This window comes from Cucurbita pepo, chromosome LG09 (assembly GCF_002806865.2).
Source record: "Cucurbita pepo subsp. pepo cultivar mu-cu-16 chromosome LG09, ASM280686v2, whole genome shotgun sequence".
In the NCBI taxonomy this organism is placed as follows: domain Eukaryota; kingdom Viridiplantae; phylum Streptophyta; class Magnoliopsida; order Cucurbitales; family Cucurbitaceae; genus Cucurbita; species Cucurbita pepo.
Genome location: NC_036646.1, coordinates 1,542,737 through 1,558,844, shown reverse-complemented (window position 1 = coordinate 1,558,844; position 16,108 = coordinate 1,542,737). Strand labels below are relative to the sequence as shown.

The 16,108-nt window shown below is 35.7% G+C and overlaps 2 protein-coding genes across 2 annotated transcripts; one reads left to right on the top strand and one right to left on the bottom strand.

The window, feature by feature from the left end:
• Positions 1-664: 664 nt before the first annotated feature.
• LOC111801841 (protein decapping 5-like) lies at positions 665-5,377 on the bottom strand. The gene is made up of 8 exons (XM_023686028.1): positions 5,028-5,377; positions 3,397-3,497; positions 3,085-3,156; positions 2,046-2,987; positions 1,724-1,789; positions 1,451-1,648; positions 1,240-1,353; positions 665-1,165 (listed from the first exon to the last, which is right to left on the bottom strand). Exons 1-8 carry the CDS (start codon positions 5,173-5,175, stop codon positions 1,022-1,024), a joined length of 1,785 nt encoding a protein of 594 aa, XP_023541796.1. The 5' UTR covers positions 5,176-5,377; the 3' UTR covers positions 665-1,021.
• A 4,206-nt stretch (positions 5,378-9,583) lies between these two features.
• Positions 9,584-11,829, top strand: LOC111801842 (piriformospora indica-insensitive protein 2-like). Its single transcript, XM_023686029.1, has 2 exons — positions 9,584-10,372; positions 10,464-11,829. The coding sequence occupies exons 1-2, from the start codon at positions 10,175-10,177 to the stop codon at positions 11,670-11,672; spliced, it is 1,407 nt and encodes a 468-aa protein (XP_023541797.1). The 5' UTR covers positions 9,584-10,174; the 3' UTR covers positions 11,673-11,829.
• Positions 11,830-16,108: the final 4,279 nt, after the last annotated feature.

Below are 16,108 nucleotides of genomic sequence, written 5' to 3'. Positions count from 1 at the left end.
CAAAAGGTCAATCTTTTTGGTTAAATCAAAACGACAATTTGTTGTTTTCAATTAAATCAAAACGAACATCTCACATTCATCTAAGAACCCCTTTGTCGACTTTCCATCCAACATTGTAATAGATTTTTTTTTCAATTTCAAAGATAGCTTTGAAATGTTTATGAACAAACATCTCGCGTCAATCTACGAACTGTCTTGTCCTCTTTCCATCCATCCAATATTGTACTAATTTTATATTTCAAAGATAATTTTGAAACATTTATGAAACATCAACTTTAAAAAATATAACAATATCTTTATCGACCGTTAGTTTAGTCTAAAACGAAGCATAGAATGGCCGAAAACCACTAATCTTAGTACCCACTCAATAATCCAAAGTCAACCCATTTGTCGACGTCCCAATTCACCCATGACCTTTCGTAGAATTATTGATCGACTCGACTATAGAACCTGATATTGATAGCACTACTGCTATCAAGAACCCAACCTCAAGCATTGAGGATATCGTTTTCAAAGGTTCAAACTTGCACCAGGGAGTCGAAAGCATCGATCACCACAAGAGTGGTGAGGAAGCCTGACTGAGTCATCAAGTACCGACATTCATTAATCATTAGTTTAAATCAATTGGAAAACTAATTCCCTAAAATGAAAAGGAGGAACAAAACAATAAAACACCAAAGTTTATAAAACATAAAATGATACATAATGATTTCACCAACAAGGCGTCAAACAAGAGCCAAGTAACAAGACGCACAGGTTGACAGTTAATTACAATAGAGAAAAACACGAAGAGGATGAGTTGAATAACTAGAACACCTTTAGTACATTTTGTGAATCGACAGAGCCTACAACACCAAATGCTTTCTTACAACTATGTCTGCACCTTTATAACAAGGAATATCACATATTCTACTATTTATTTTCTGCACAACAGTATAAAACTCCAACGAAAATTATAGCAGATCTTTGAGATATTAGCAGCTCATATTTGTATACAACAGTCGAGCATAATCAGGGTCGCCTATGGATTATAGTTATGCATACCTCGCCCTCGACCCCTTCCACCATGGCCATATCCCCTCCCATAATAACCACCACGACGACCACCGCGTCCAGAACCAAAACCACCACGACCACCTCGGTATCTTGCAAACTCACCAAATGTCTGCAGCACCAAACATCAGATACTATGAAGAATGGTTCTAAAACATACAACGTTAACCTATTCATATAACATACCTCAGTGTCCAACTTGATTTGTTCAAAGTATCTCGTCCTCCTACCGTTCTGAGCTTCATTGTTAGTCGTGTTGCTTGAGAGAGTATCAAAAAAGTCGTCCTTATTGTACACAGACTGTAGACATGATGTGAATCAGTTTTATGTGGGCAGGAAAGTAAGTATGTCTTTAACATAACAAGTCATCATAAGTGTATGGCATTGAAAATAAGACCTTGATCCCTAACTTCGATGATTCACTGTCATCTTCTTCATAGGTGTCGTCTTCATCACTGAATTTTTCATCCCCGTCGTTGTATTTTGGAGATTTGGTGTTCTTGCCAAGATGACCCCAGACTTCATCCTTGTTAAATTTCTCATTCATTGCCATGAAGTCAAAATCTTCTGTGAATTTCTCTGTTGGATGTTGGTTCTGCAAACAGAAAATAATAAAGGTTAACCGAGGATTCCTAATAATAAGAGACCTACACCAAGAAGCACACATTACCCCAAATCGTCTTCCTCTGCCACGTCCCCTGTATATGTGCCGAGTTTGTGAAGTTGAACCGTTTGGCTGGGGAAAAACAAGAAGTCAAAACATTAGAACGCTATGTAGCATGAAAAGTACATTGGGCAAATATCCAAATCACTCTAATTTCTACCACAAACAATAGCAAACGGCTTCTAATGAAACATATTGTGGATATTTACACGATATCTGAACAGCCTAAATGTTAGAGAACACCAAAGAAGGCCTGAATATGTATTCCTGCAAGGACATTTAACCATAATGTTCCTGTATGTAGTATATGTGGCCACAGAAAGAGCACCTTCTGGACAACTCGTGAAGACGTTGGTAACGGTAACAACGGTGGCTGAGTATCTGCTGGAACTGGAACAGTTTGTTCGGCTGCTAGTGAGGAAGATGCTTGAACCACTTCCAGATCCTTCTGAACTGTTTGCGAAGGCAGAGATGAAGAGACTACAGTAGTATGTAACAGCTGGTCTGGAGTCACAAGGGCAGGTGCAGGCGCACTTGTGAGAACAGAATTCGACGTTCCAATAATAGAGGATGTAGATTGAGAGACAGTTTGATAAGACATTGCTGAACCAGAAACTGTAGTAGTTTTGTTAGTAGTTGGAGGCACAACAGGACTAACATCTAAACTTGCAGTCAAAGGAGATAGCGATGTCAAATTGGTACTTATGGGAGCTTGAGGAAGAGCAGAATTTATAGTCTTGTTGACCATTGAGCTTGATGACATCTCAGACGTCTGTGGAACAGACAGCACAGATGGAAGTGTCGAAGATACAGTAACTGGTGGCATTGCTGTGGATGATAAACTAGGAGCGGTAGGATTAGCAGAGAATAAAGAAGATGAAACTTCTAATGGATTTGGTGCCCCAGTGGGTAAATAAGCATTAAGATTAGGATATTGCAGTGGCTGCTGCAAGGAAGAAGGCAACGACAGGCCAGGTGGTGGACGAAGTAACGATTGGTGATGCATGTGAGGAAGTCCATTAGGGTGGCCATAATACCCTTGCCAGTACATTGGCAAACCAAGTCCACCAGCACTTGGATTTGGAGGAGGTTGCGAAGGAGAAGCTCCCCAAGACCCCACATTTCCTCCAGGTTGATATAAAGGCAACCCACTCTGGAAATTAGATCCAGGAATTCCCATTGGCATGGCCTGAGAATTAATATCAGGCAAAGGCCCACTAACAGGAGGAGGCAGGCTTGAAGGAATCGATACTGGACGAGGATAGTGAGACTGCACAAAAAAATCCACCAAACACGTAAGTTCACCTTCACATTAGGTTTAATAAATCGAGGAAGGGAGCGAGGGGGCCATGGGGATTTCCTTTTACCTGAATGATAGCTGGATCATTGTTTATCAAGGATGTAGTCTGAACAGGCGGGGAAGATTTTACCTGTAGATCCTGCAGAAAGAGCCAACAAGTCAAAACTAATTTATAAGACAGCCTAGGCGCATGATAACTTAAAAAGATATTTTGCATGCATTAAATCATATAAAGAAGCTATGTTATAATGTGCCAAGTACATCACGAGGTTCATCGGTATCCACACAAAAGATACCTTGATGCCACATAGGAATCATGAAACTCAGCATTCTGCCACTACCACGTTATAGTTAATAGTAATGTCTGTATAAAAGTTACCTTGATATCACTTCCACGAAACAAGATGTATTCAAAAACTTGGTCACTTGGTGGGACTTGTGGCCCATCCTTCTTTCTCCCTTCCGTTCCAAATGACCGTACTAAAAAGAGAAATATTTGAATATCACATAAACGTCAATTTTTCAGGCACCTTGAGAAAATGGATTAATATGCATCAATATGACATCAAGAATAATATTTTAATGAGAATTTCAGCCACTTGTCGCATCATGGATGGAAATGATGACATCTTAAACATGAGGGAATGGAGTCAATATTTGAAAAGATTTCATGAAGAAACCTACCTGAAACCCAACCTATCACTTCACGATGATTGGCCAAGGTTTGATCTAAATACAATACCTCCCTTAACCATGGAGCACTTCACTATGATACACAAAGGCGGCAGCATGGTAATAGTTGTTAATGCACCTCTACAAACTACAGCCATTTTTTTCCTTTTCATTTTTCTCCCCCAATAAGTGATACGTAATACAAAGGTAAAAACTAGCAATCAACATGAACAACACCCCGACAATAGTCAAGATCAACAAGGAGCATTTAAGATAATTCTACAATGCCACTCAAGGCAACTTTCCCAAAGGTATCTAAACAGCATTTTCCTAAGCACTTTGGTCAGATTTCCTACAGGGATGTCCATGTAACGACTGCTCTCTACAACCAAAGTATTGTTGGAAAAGCAAAGAAAATGCCCCAAGTTTCAAAGATCAACAAGTATATACAAAAGTGCCATAGGCCCACAACTGATATTGACAAGAGACGGTGCCTTTTCCAGACCCAAACCATAGCATTGCCTCCTTTAAGAACAAGAGAGATTAATAAGAGAAGGTGCCATTTCCAAAAGCAAACGTTTCTACCACTGCAGACCTCACAAAACAAGAAGGGCTCCAATTTTATTTACATTATACCAAACACTCCATAAACTTCTTTGCTGAGATTTCGTTAAGCCGAGGTAAACCACCCCCTGTTTCTCTTCCAAACGAGATAGTTGTTATAGCATGCCAAAGGGAATCCATTTGAAAACCTTTATGCCCATTTGGGAGTCCAGGAAATTCTTTTCTATTTCAAAATCCCTTTCTTTCTGCAAGCTAATAATTTCAACCTGGTTTACAAGACGAACACCTTCTTTGCAATATTCCCCAGACCACCAAGAGAAAATGGTATCATCAATAACATTAAACAGTAAAAAAACCCGTGGAAGAAAGGGCAAGTAAATGTGAAACAACCAGCGACAAACTCTACGCACAATTCAGTTTCGCAATCACAGGAGGCCAATAATTAGCCGGGATGTGGTTTGAGGATTCCGACTCGTATCACCGTATGAATCAATTCGGTAAATTTAAATCTCCTAGCTAGTAAATGATGCAAGACCAACACCCAGACGAGAAAATCTAATATAACTTCGTAATCCCTCCCTACAGCGGAGTAGAAAGGTCAAAATTTCCCTTAAGAAACGAAAAATCAAAACCTAAGATTCNCTAAAAAAAAAAAAAAAAAAACACGCACGACTAACAACGACGGATTGGATCCAGGAGAAAAACAAATCAAACCCTCGCCAACAAAGAAAAAAGAAAACATAAAAAATTAGAAACTGGGGCGGAGGAAATTACCATTTCTAAGTCCGATACTAGACTCTTCGGTGTTGATGTTGTAAAGAACGCCTTCGTATCTAATCTCGCTCTTGGAAGTCAAGCTTATCAAGCTTCCAACATACGAATCGGCCGCGGAACTGGATCTGGAATCGCTCTCGGAAGCCATAACCTCCGACCGAGAAACAAATCTGAGGGAAAGAAAAGAATAGGGTTTTGGTTTGGGAAGGTGTGATGGAGAGAAGGTGGGGTTATGTGGCGCGACCTGTCAGGGGAAAGCGGTAGGAAATTGACGAAAAGCGCTTCTGCGAGCGTTTTATTAAACAAAACCATTCGCGACTGCACAAGAAATTATCCAACAAAGAAACAGCTCCAATTGCCAAGGAAATCTGGATTATCCCTAATGGCCCGTCTTTCTTTGTCTTAAACTAATTTCTTTTTAACCCCAATTATTTACCGTCAAATAAACTTTATTTTTTATACTCTATGTGATGTCTCACATTGGTTGGGACGAGAACAAACCATGGAAACCTTCCCCCTTTGCGTTGAGGGAAAGCCCGATAGAAAAAACCCAAAGATGACAATATTTGCTAGCGATGGATCTGAGCTATTACAAATGGTATCAGAGCCAGACATCGGACGATGTGTCAGCCTTCTCGCTGCTGTTCTCCGAAGGGGGTAGACACGAGGCAGTGTGCCAGTAAGGACGTTGGGCCCTAAAGGGGTGGATTTAGAGGCGGTCTCACATCGATTGGAGGAAAGAAAGAGTGCCAACGAGGACGCTGGGTCCCGAAGGAGGGTGGATTGTGATGTCCCACATTGGTTGGGGAGGAGAACAAACCACCAGGTGTGGAAACCTTCCACTAACAGACACGTTTTAGAGGGGAAGCCCGAAAAGGAAAGCCCAAAGAGGACAATATCTTGTAACGGTGGATGTGGGCCGTTACCNTTTTTTTTTTTTTTTTTTTTTTTTTTTTTTTTTTTAATTAATTAACATTTGGGTAAATAGTCATTTTACCTTCACATCTCGAAAAATACATGTTTTTAAAGACCATTATATTCGAGCAAGTTTGCGAGATCCCACATTAGTAGAAAAGAGGAACGAAACATTTTTATAAGAATGTAGAAACCTATCCCTAACAGACACGTTTTAAAATTATGAAGTTGATGGCTATACGTAACGAGTCAAAACAAACCATATCGGCTAGCAATGGGCTTAGGCTCTTACAAAGACGATATATCTTTTAGCATATAAAATATTTAGGGTCAAAATCAATTTATATGAACCTTCGTATTAATACAATCTCAAATTAATAATGTATCAATTTAAACTAGAATTTTTTTTTTAATTGGTTTGAAATTCAATTAAAGGGTCATTTAATAATACGCACATCTCTCTCGTTACCCCACACTCCGTCAAGGGATATGTGTGTCGCAGTCGCAGCAGTACTTTCGACCGTCGTTTTCTTGCAGCAGCACCGTCGAGCGCTGTCTCCTCGCACCGGCGTTGTGGCATCACGCCGCCTCTCCAACAACAGTGCCATCGCGTCGCGCCGACTCCCTAGCAGTAGCAAACACCGCAATAAGAACCGAACCGAACAAATTGGTTATGTATCGACACCGGTTCGGTTGGACACAAAACTGACAAAATCGAATCAGTTATCGCTTTATTTAATTCCATTTGAAATTAACTCAAAACTAATTTTAAAAAATCAAAATTTTATTAAACGGTAAAAAAAAAATTATTGTATGATTATTTTTAAATAAGTAAAAAAAAAAAAATTGAAAATTTAGATTTTTTCCTATTTTATATAGATATTCAAATATTTAAATTTAGTCTAATATAAGTTTATTGTTACTTTTATTTTATTAAGAAAAGTTTTTATTGTCTTTTTTATTTCATTGCATTAAAATTATTATTATTTATTATTATTATTATTTAACAAAATTCGACAACATTTGACTTCAAATTGACAACAATGGTCGATCTTTAAATTTATCAAAAATATGATTTATTTATTTATTTTTCTATACACTTAATTTGTTAAAATATTAATTTAATATTATTTCTAGGCTTTTGTATCTATGCATCTTTCGACCACCGACAATAAATACTTACAATATTCAAAAACTAAATTTCAATACAAGAATTAATACACCATTACCTAAAATTTTATATTCTATTATAGCATTCGGATATGAATAATTGACGACCTGTCGCATCCCCTTGTAGTATATTTTGATGCATTTTTCAGTCTAACAGACGTATACATGAATTTCCCGAAACGTCATACTTTTAGAAAATACAAAGAAAAACCTGTAACGGGCAACATCCTCATTACAACATGAAGGGCTTGGCATGTGACGAGCACCAGGCTAATTAGAACGGAAATTTAAAGTATACATTATTTGTATAAGGCCTAAGTTTAGAAACTAGTGTAGGTCCTAAAGAATAGAGTATAGAATTAAAAGTATGGACATTTAATAGAGAGCAAAGTAAAAGAATCATAATTAGTTAGCACGTTGTGGTTGGAGAGTAGAGATAAGAGCCTAGAAAATGACCTCTCACTCCCTTCCCCACACACACCCATGTGGACCATTTCCAAACCTTAATCAACCTCGGCTCGGCTCGACGTCCTTCCAATCGTCTGATCGATCGGTTTCATAACGTTTTTGTTTCACGGGTTTAAGTTTTTAGAAATAATGTCGAGTAGAAACGTATTTAATTTTAAAAAATAGTTATTAAATATGTTCATACTTGTAGGGCTTAGAAAATAATAAAAATAATAAAAATAATAAACAATTTCTTTTTAAAAATAAACTAGAAATAAGGAACAATAAAATTAAAAAAAAAAAAAAAAAAATCTCCATTTTAATTATTTTTTTTTAATGTTTTTAGATTTATTTTATGAATATAAATAAAAGTATTATTTATTATTGTTCTTATAAAATACAAAATAAATATCTAAAAATACATAATGAATAGTTAATGGCATCTCCATGGTATTTGCCCTAGGCGGTGGAGCAGCGTTGTCAGTCGGCCGTGAGCATCGGATGATGCAGGCGGCAGCGTTTGTGCCTAAACTGGCTGCTGGTTGTTGGCTGGAGCAGAAAGGCTGAATCTCGACGACCACAGATTGAAGCCATAGCCATAATTATCATAAAGCTCTGAGAAGCCCTAACACATCTTCTGATTCTCTCTGTAAGATTATTCTTGATTTCGTCTCCGATTTCTTGAATCTCTCTATCTCTTTCTCTCTCTGGCAGTACAAATTTATAAACGTGGCTTTGAAATCGCATTTATTTTGTTGTTTCTGCGGAAAAAATTGAAGCGTAATCGTAGATCCATAGAGAGTACAGATTTAAAGATGGAATGTCGTTTTCCTTACTGTGATTTCTTTGTGGAAAGCAGAGCTCAGTTATCTGTGTTCTACTCTTTTCGAGCCGTGCGATTCACCAAGCCGATCGCCAATGGCTTCTATCTAATCTAGGGTTTTTGTTTTTACTTTCCACAACGTATCCTCTTTTTTTTCTCTCTCTCTCTCTAATTAAGAACTTCAAAATTGTTCTTCATTAGCTCTTTTGTTTCTATATAATCATGAACTTTGCGTTCCAATTATTATTCACTGAAATCATAAGTCATTATTGTAATTAGGGTTTGGGAACCACAACTTATTTTCAAAATTTATTATGGAATTAGGGTTTGTGAATCACAAACTTATTTTCAAAATTTATTAGTGGTTTTTAGTGGTTTTTAGTACCTCCATGGATAGATACCCAACTATTATCGTCAGCCTCATGATTTTAAATAGAAGTTTTCAGATCGTTATAAGGACGATGAGATCTGACAATCCACTTCCTTACCGTCCGATGTCTAGCTCTGATACTATTTGTAACAGTCCAAACTACTACTAGCAGATATTATCTACTTTGGCACATTACGTATCAGTATGTCAGCCTTATAGTTTTAAAACGTGTTTCCTAGAGAGATATTTGTTTCCCTAGGTAGATGTTTTCACACCACAACTTTAAAATCTGTTCCCTAGAGAGATGTTTTCACACCCCAGTTTTAAAACGCGTTTCCTAGGGAGATGTTTTCACACCCCAGTTTTAAAACGCGTTTCCTAGGGAGATGTTTTCACACCCCAGTTTTAAAACGCGGTTCCTAGGGAGATGTTTTCACACCCCAGTTTTAAAACGCGTTTCCTAGGGAGATGTTTTGACACCCCAGTTTTAAAACGCATTATCTAGGGAGATGTTTTCAAACCCTCGATTGTTTAGTTCTTCCCTTTAGTTCTTCCACTAGTTCATAGGATTGGTTAAATGTGATTTTGATTCCCATTTTTGGAGTTTTATTTTATTTTAATATTTTCACCTTTATACATAATATAAATCTTAAAATTAGTTCAACAAGAACATAGTTTGCGTACAAAAAAAAAAAAAATATACAAAATATGAATATACTTTAAAAATTTATTGAAGGATATTTTAAAATGAAAATGAATGTATAACTGAAAAAAGGAAACCCATATTTAAAAAAATGAAAATACACAGAAAAAGAATAATTCCAAAATAAAACAAATTGATTTTCCAAAAAAAAAAAAACTGCAATTTCCAGCTCCACCTGTGCTGCCATTAAAGACCAAGCAATCATCCTCCTCAACCCTGTAAGAACCCTAAAACGCCTCTTTGTCCATTTCCCCAAGTCCTTAATAAATCCCTTCAAAATCCAAATGTAAACAAGACCCATTACCCAAAATCCCTCCCTTCTTCTTCTTCTTCCCAAAAAACAAAGAATAAAGGTGCCCTTTACACCCGCATTTACTTCACCCTTTTACCCATCCTATCCCCTTCCTATTAAATTCTGTAACAGAAAATTATTTTGCTCTGATACAACACCCATGGCATTCCAATGCATACAAAGGAATGGACGCAGCCCCACCTTTCGCTTTCACTCGGGGTTGGAGCTTTGAGCCCTCTTCACTAGTTTTATGGCGCTCTGTTCTTTATCATTGTTATTACTATTATTGCTTTTCCCCCCTTTTTGAGAATCCTGCTTTCCTTAACCCTCCCCTGTTTCATTTCTTTCTCTGTTTTTGAGGTTTCTCTGTTCCATAGCTTCTGCTGATATCTTTGTTTTCCGTTCTGTTCTTGCTCTTGGTTGTGTTATGGAGAAGAAGAGATTCTTGGTGTTTGTATTGTTTGTGTGTTTGGGGAGTTGGAGTTATGCTCAAGAAGGTGGAGAAGCTGCTCCAATGGAGAAAACAGAGCTTGTTGCTCTGTTCTCTGCAATTCAGGGCTTTGTGGGGAATTCATGGAATGGCTCAGATCTTTACCCAGATCCTTGTGGTTGGACTCCAATACAGGTAATTCTCCTTCAATTGTTGCTTTTAGAGCTTCCCATTTGAGGAATCTACTTAGGAAGATGGGATACTCTGTTTTGGGATGTTTTTTCAGGGGGTTTCTTGTGATATCTTCGATGGGCTCTGGTATGTCACTGCACTAAGCATTGGACCAACTCATGAGAACTCGCTTGCTTGTGCTCCAAATGCCCATTTCAGACAGCAATTGTTTGAACTCAAACACCTTAAAACTTTGTCATTCTTCAGCTGCTTTGTGTCGGCTACGAGGAACAATTCTGTTTCACTTCCAGCTGGAGAATGGCTGAATCTCGCCGGAAGTTTAGAATCTCTTGAGTTCAGATCAAACGCTGGCCTCACTGGAAAAATTCCGGCCAGTTTAGGGAGTCTTCCAAACCTGCAATCTTTGATTCTATTACAGAATGGATTGGTGGGCGAAATACCAGAATCTTTTGGCGATTTGATCCGATTGAAACGGTTGGTTCTTTGTGGGAACTCGCTCACTGGTCCAATTGCTCCAAATCTCGGCAGGTTGAGCGAGCTGCTGATTTTGGATTTGAGTAGAAATTTTCTGTCGGGTTCTTTGCCGCCATGTTTGGGGAATTTAAGCTCCCTTTTGAAGCTTGATCTGAGTGACAACAAATTGGGTGGAGTTTTGCCGGATGAAATCGGTGATATGAGGAGTTTAACTCTTCTGGATCTCAGCAACAACAGTTTCTACGGCGGATTGAGACGGTCGTTTGAGAAGATGAATTCATTGGAAGAAATCATCTTATCCAACAACCCTATCGGCGGAGAACTCAAGAACATAAACTGGAAAAGTCTAAGAAATTTGATGATTTTGGATCTCTCCGACATGGGTTTGACAGGGGACATTCCCGATTCACTGTCGGAATTAAAAAAACTAAGGTTTCTGGGACTAAGCCGCAACAATCTAACCGGAAACCCTTCGCCGGAACTTGCAGCTCTGCCATTCGTTAGTGCAATTTACCTGTCCGGGAACAATCTATCCGGTGACCTTAAATTCTCCGAAGAGTTTTATGGGAAAATGGGAAGGAGATTCGGGGCCTGGGATAATCCGAATCTGTGTTACCCCATGGGAATGGTGACGGCAAACAGTGCTCCGTATGGAGTGAAGCCATGTGAGGAGGAGGAGGAAGAAGAAGTGATCAAATTGACGGAAAAACCCTTCTCAAATGGGAATGTGGCTGTCTCAAACGGGTGTTCTTGGGTTGGAGTTGAAGGGTTTTGGTGGAAATTTGTGGGGAAGACATTAACGATGACGTTGCTAATCATGAGGTTGTGATGAAACAAGAAAACAGAGGTTTCTTCGCCGTAGTGTTCGGTCGGAGGGATGAAATAATTTTTCGAGGAAAAAAGAAAAAGAAATTACCGTTGGTTGCCTTCCTTGTAAATACTTTCATTTACCGATTATCTAAATTACCGTTTTTATTTATTCAAAATTGAATTTTATGTAATGTAAAACTTGTTTGAATGGGTAAAAAATCGAACACTAAGTTAATTTTGAATGATTAAAAACATTTTTTTTAGAGTATTTTTCAAGTTTGGTTAATAATAATTCTAAATTATTTTTTTATTTGGCAATATTAATAAATAATTTAAGATTAAAGTGAAAATTTGTCATTTTTATCCTAGTTGAACGATTAAACTATTATATTTTTTTTTACCAAAGGTAGAATGTTTCGAATTTTGAATTGTGGTTAAGACTTAAAAAAAAAAAAGAGTTGATAGACTACTTCGAATTAAATATATTCATTTTATTTGCAAGGTTGGGAACCTACCTCAAACAAGAAGGAGAATTCTCGTTTAGATGATGAGTGGAAAGCATTTTCCCCTGGGGACGATATTATATTCCATGTCCCCGTCAATTCCATGCTTTGTCTCACTTAATCTATATATGTTTTTTTTTAAGGATAAGAAAAAAAAAAGTTAATTTTGAAATTCTCATGCTAATATTTAACTAATATTTAAGCTAAATACTGGTTCGTAATTTTTTTTAATTATATATATATATTTTTGCTTATGAAATATATTATTTTATTATATATTTTTTTACCGGTTATTATTAAAGGTTTTATTGAAAAATGAAAATTTAAAATAATTATTTTTCTAAAGAATAATAAATGGAAATGAATTACCCGAAATTCAATCCTCGCAGATTCGTCATGTTGAATCTCCGATCAAATCACTGTAAAAATAAATGAAAAATTTCATGAGAATAGGGATGGAAAAATTTTCCACTAAAAAATCTCTATTTAAAATTATATTATATCAGTTATTTATCTTCTAAATAATAATAATAATAAAAAAGTTTAGTTTTAAATTTTTATGTGGTGATAAAATTGTACCCAAAAAAAATAAATAAATAAAAGGATAAATAATTGAGCCTATATTTATAAATTGCATTAATACCCAAAAAATCTCTATCCATTTCTATTTGGGGAAAATGGTGGGTAGAAAATGAGAATAGTGTAAATAAGGGGGTTGGTTTGGAATAAAAGAAAAGAAAAGGGGTGGAAGGACAATAATGTCAGAAAGTGGGGGGTTGTCAGAGCTGAACGTAGCGGAACTAATCCCAAGGTATCGGTCGGTAACGCCCCCTTTTGATTCCGTCTACTCCCCCACTTTTCCCCTCCTGCAAATTCAGTCTTTTTTAAGCCTATCTTAGCAATTTTATTTTTATTTTTTTAAAAAAATCAATATAAAAATAATTTTTTTGTTATTATAATAGGCTTTGATACCGTTTATAATAGTTCAAGCCCACCGCTAATAGATATTGTTCATTTTGACCCATTAAGTATTGTTGTTAGTCTCATGGTTTTAAAACATATCTGTTTAGATATAGATAGAGTTTTCCACAATAAGAATATTCCGTTCTCCTTTCCAACATCTCACAATGACCAAATTTGTAATTTAACACAATTATAGATAATTTGAAATTAGCAAATTTATTGTTATTATTATTGTGATTTATGTCAATATATTTATAAATTTTTAAGATAATATTAAAAGTTCAAAGAATTATTAGAACTAAAATGTCACAAATATGAAAATTTAAGTTTAAAGTCATAAATTAATCGTATAGTTTGCGTGATATATTAATAAAAACATAATTTAATAATATTTTATTTATTTATTTATTTTGCTAACTAAACGTTTTAAAGAAATTAATTGAGATTCTTTTTAAAAAATATTGGAAAAATGGTAATATTTTAAAAATGTTTTAAAATTATTAAAAAAAATAAAATTTTATTAAAGAAAACGCAGACTTTGAATTTTAATGCAGAAAACGAGTGAAGACTGAAGAGGTCGTCTTCTTCCCAAGCATTCGTCAAACCCCAAGACGACCGTTTAAATTTTTAATTTTTTCATCATTATTGAAGAAAATAAAGCAAAATTATTTCCACGTCAACCTTAAAAAACAATGCCATATTTTCCTAAATGTTTGGAAATAAAAAAAAAAAACATTTTGTTTTTATTTTTATTTTCCTCAAAACCATTGACTTATGACTTAAAAATTATGAAAATTTAACTAATTTTGAATATGTTTAGAATTGATTGATCGACCCTTTTACCGAAATTGTCTCGTTTCTGAGTATTTCTAAACATAAATATAAGAAATGTTGACACTCGATAGTTAAGTTATCAATCAAGATAGGTATGTCACAACAAGACGAACAGAGAATAATTGAACTACCAATAGACTAATCAATACTTCGATGTTTTATTGAGCTCAACTGTTCAATTATGTGGAATTTTAGACTAAAAGTTGAAGTTTTAGGTTAAATTTGATAGAGAGAAATTGACGTAAAAATTGAACTAATATGTATATGTCGTTTTCAAATGTTTTATTATGTTTGGAAATGCTGATACAAACCCCCTTATTCCCGTAAGTCTCGAGTGTGGGAACAGGGTAGGGACTTCTTCCGCCATCACCATCCAACCCATCTAGTGAGTTTTCATGGAGTGGGTCAAATTCCGAAGATAACCCGTCAATCCAAACATCATTTATGAGTAGCTGGAACGACACAAACAAAGTTGGTTAGAAAAAATCAAAGAAGTCCAACCATGACGTCTTATTGGCAACCACACAAACAAAGTTGAGAAATTGCCCCAAAAAAGGGTAAAAAAGTTTGGCAATACAATACCATTATATCTCATATTAGACTTTAAGCGAAGACTTGTAATTTATTTAGAGTTTACCTACAAAAATCAAACGAACCTGTTCTTCAACAATAAAACCCGTGAATGGACGAGTGTTTTGACTCGGCTTTCACACATTTTTACACATTTAGTTGTGTATCAACTCGTAGGATATTAAATTCTAAGTCCGCCCGCAATTGACCAAATCTATTCGAACCAATTTAGAAGAAGAGTGACAGAAAGTAGCATAAATACACAAGAATGTTTCCATGCAAATTATTTCCTCTCTTCATCAGCCATGGCTTCCTCTTCTTCTTTAAACAACCCGGTCGCCATTGTCGTTCTTGCTCTGCTTCTTCTTTCTGGGTTTTGCTCTGCAACTCGGCCGCTGAAACCGACGGGACCGGAGATGGATTCCGGCGAAATCGGTCTCAATTACAAGACAGGGTTCCGATACGGCGGCGAAACCTTCAGCTTTCTCCCCAGAAACAATCCGATTCCTCCTTCAGCTCCTTCCGACAGACACAACTCTGTCGTCGACTCTGTTCCTTCCAATTGAAACACCATTTTTTGTTCTTTTTTTACTTCCATTTCTTTGAATTATAATGAATTTATACTGTATACAAAGTGAGCCAATTGTAACCATTTTGTTCCAATATGTATGGAATTTGAAGTTAATATAATTTTTTTTTTTTAATTATTTTCAATCTTTTTCATATGGTTGAACTTAAAATTTGTGAAAGAAAAAGGAAATAAAAATTTGGTTTGTCATAATCAATTCTTTATAATTCAAACTTCATTAATAACGCGACAACAAAAAGAATGGTACGTGAACGGTTTAAACATACCTACCACGCCCTAGCTATTATTCTAGGGATCTCTAAAGCTCGAGACTAAAAAATTTTCACACTCCAACCGATATAGAATCTAATAATCCACCCCCTTTGACCCAACGTCCTCGTTAGCAGAGTGTCCGTGTCTGAATACAATTTGTAACCACCCAAACCCACCTCTAGCAAAAGTTGTCCGGTTTGACCTGTTACATGTTGTTGTTAGCCTCACGATTTAAAACTACGCCTTTATAAGAAATGTTTCATTCATTTTCTTCCATTATTATGGATTTAATATTCGCTTAATTATGTGGGTATTTTTTCTTTTCTTTTCCTTTTTTTTTTCCAATTTTAATTGATTTTATAATTTAATATCTCAAATTTTAATAATTTAAAAATATGACGTGGAATATGAATTATTTTCTCTTTCTCAAATTATTTTAAATTTTATTGCTACCGTCCACAATAATTAGATTTTAAAGGCGGTTTAATGGAGGCAATTTATTATATATATATATATATATATATATATATATGGGCTATTAAATTATTTTATATATATTTGTATTAACTAAATAAAGTAACTCCAATTATCCATATTAAATTATTTTCAAAAAATATATTTGTATTAAATTAGCAATAAATAAAATAATAACAATACCAAAATTATTACTTTGACTTTGGTTGCATTTCGTCCCTAGTTTTCAAAGGGTTGAAAAAAAAATATATTATTTTCTTATTTTCTAAA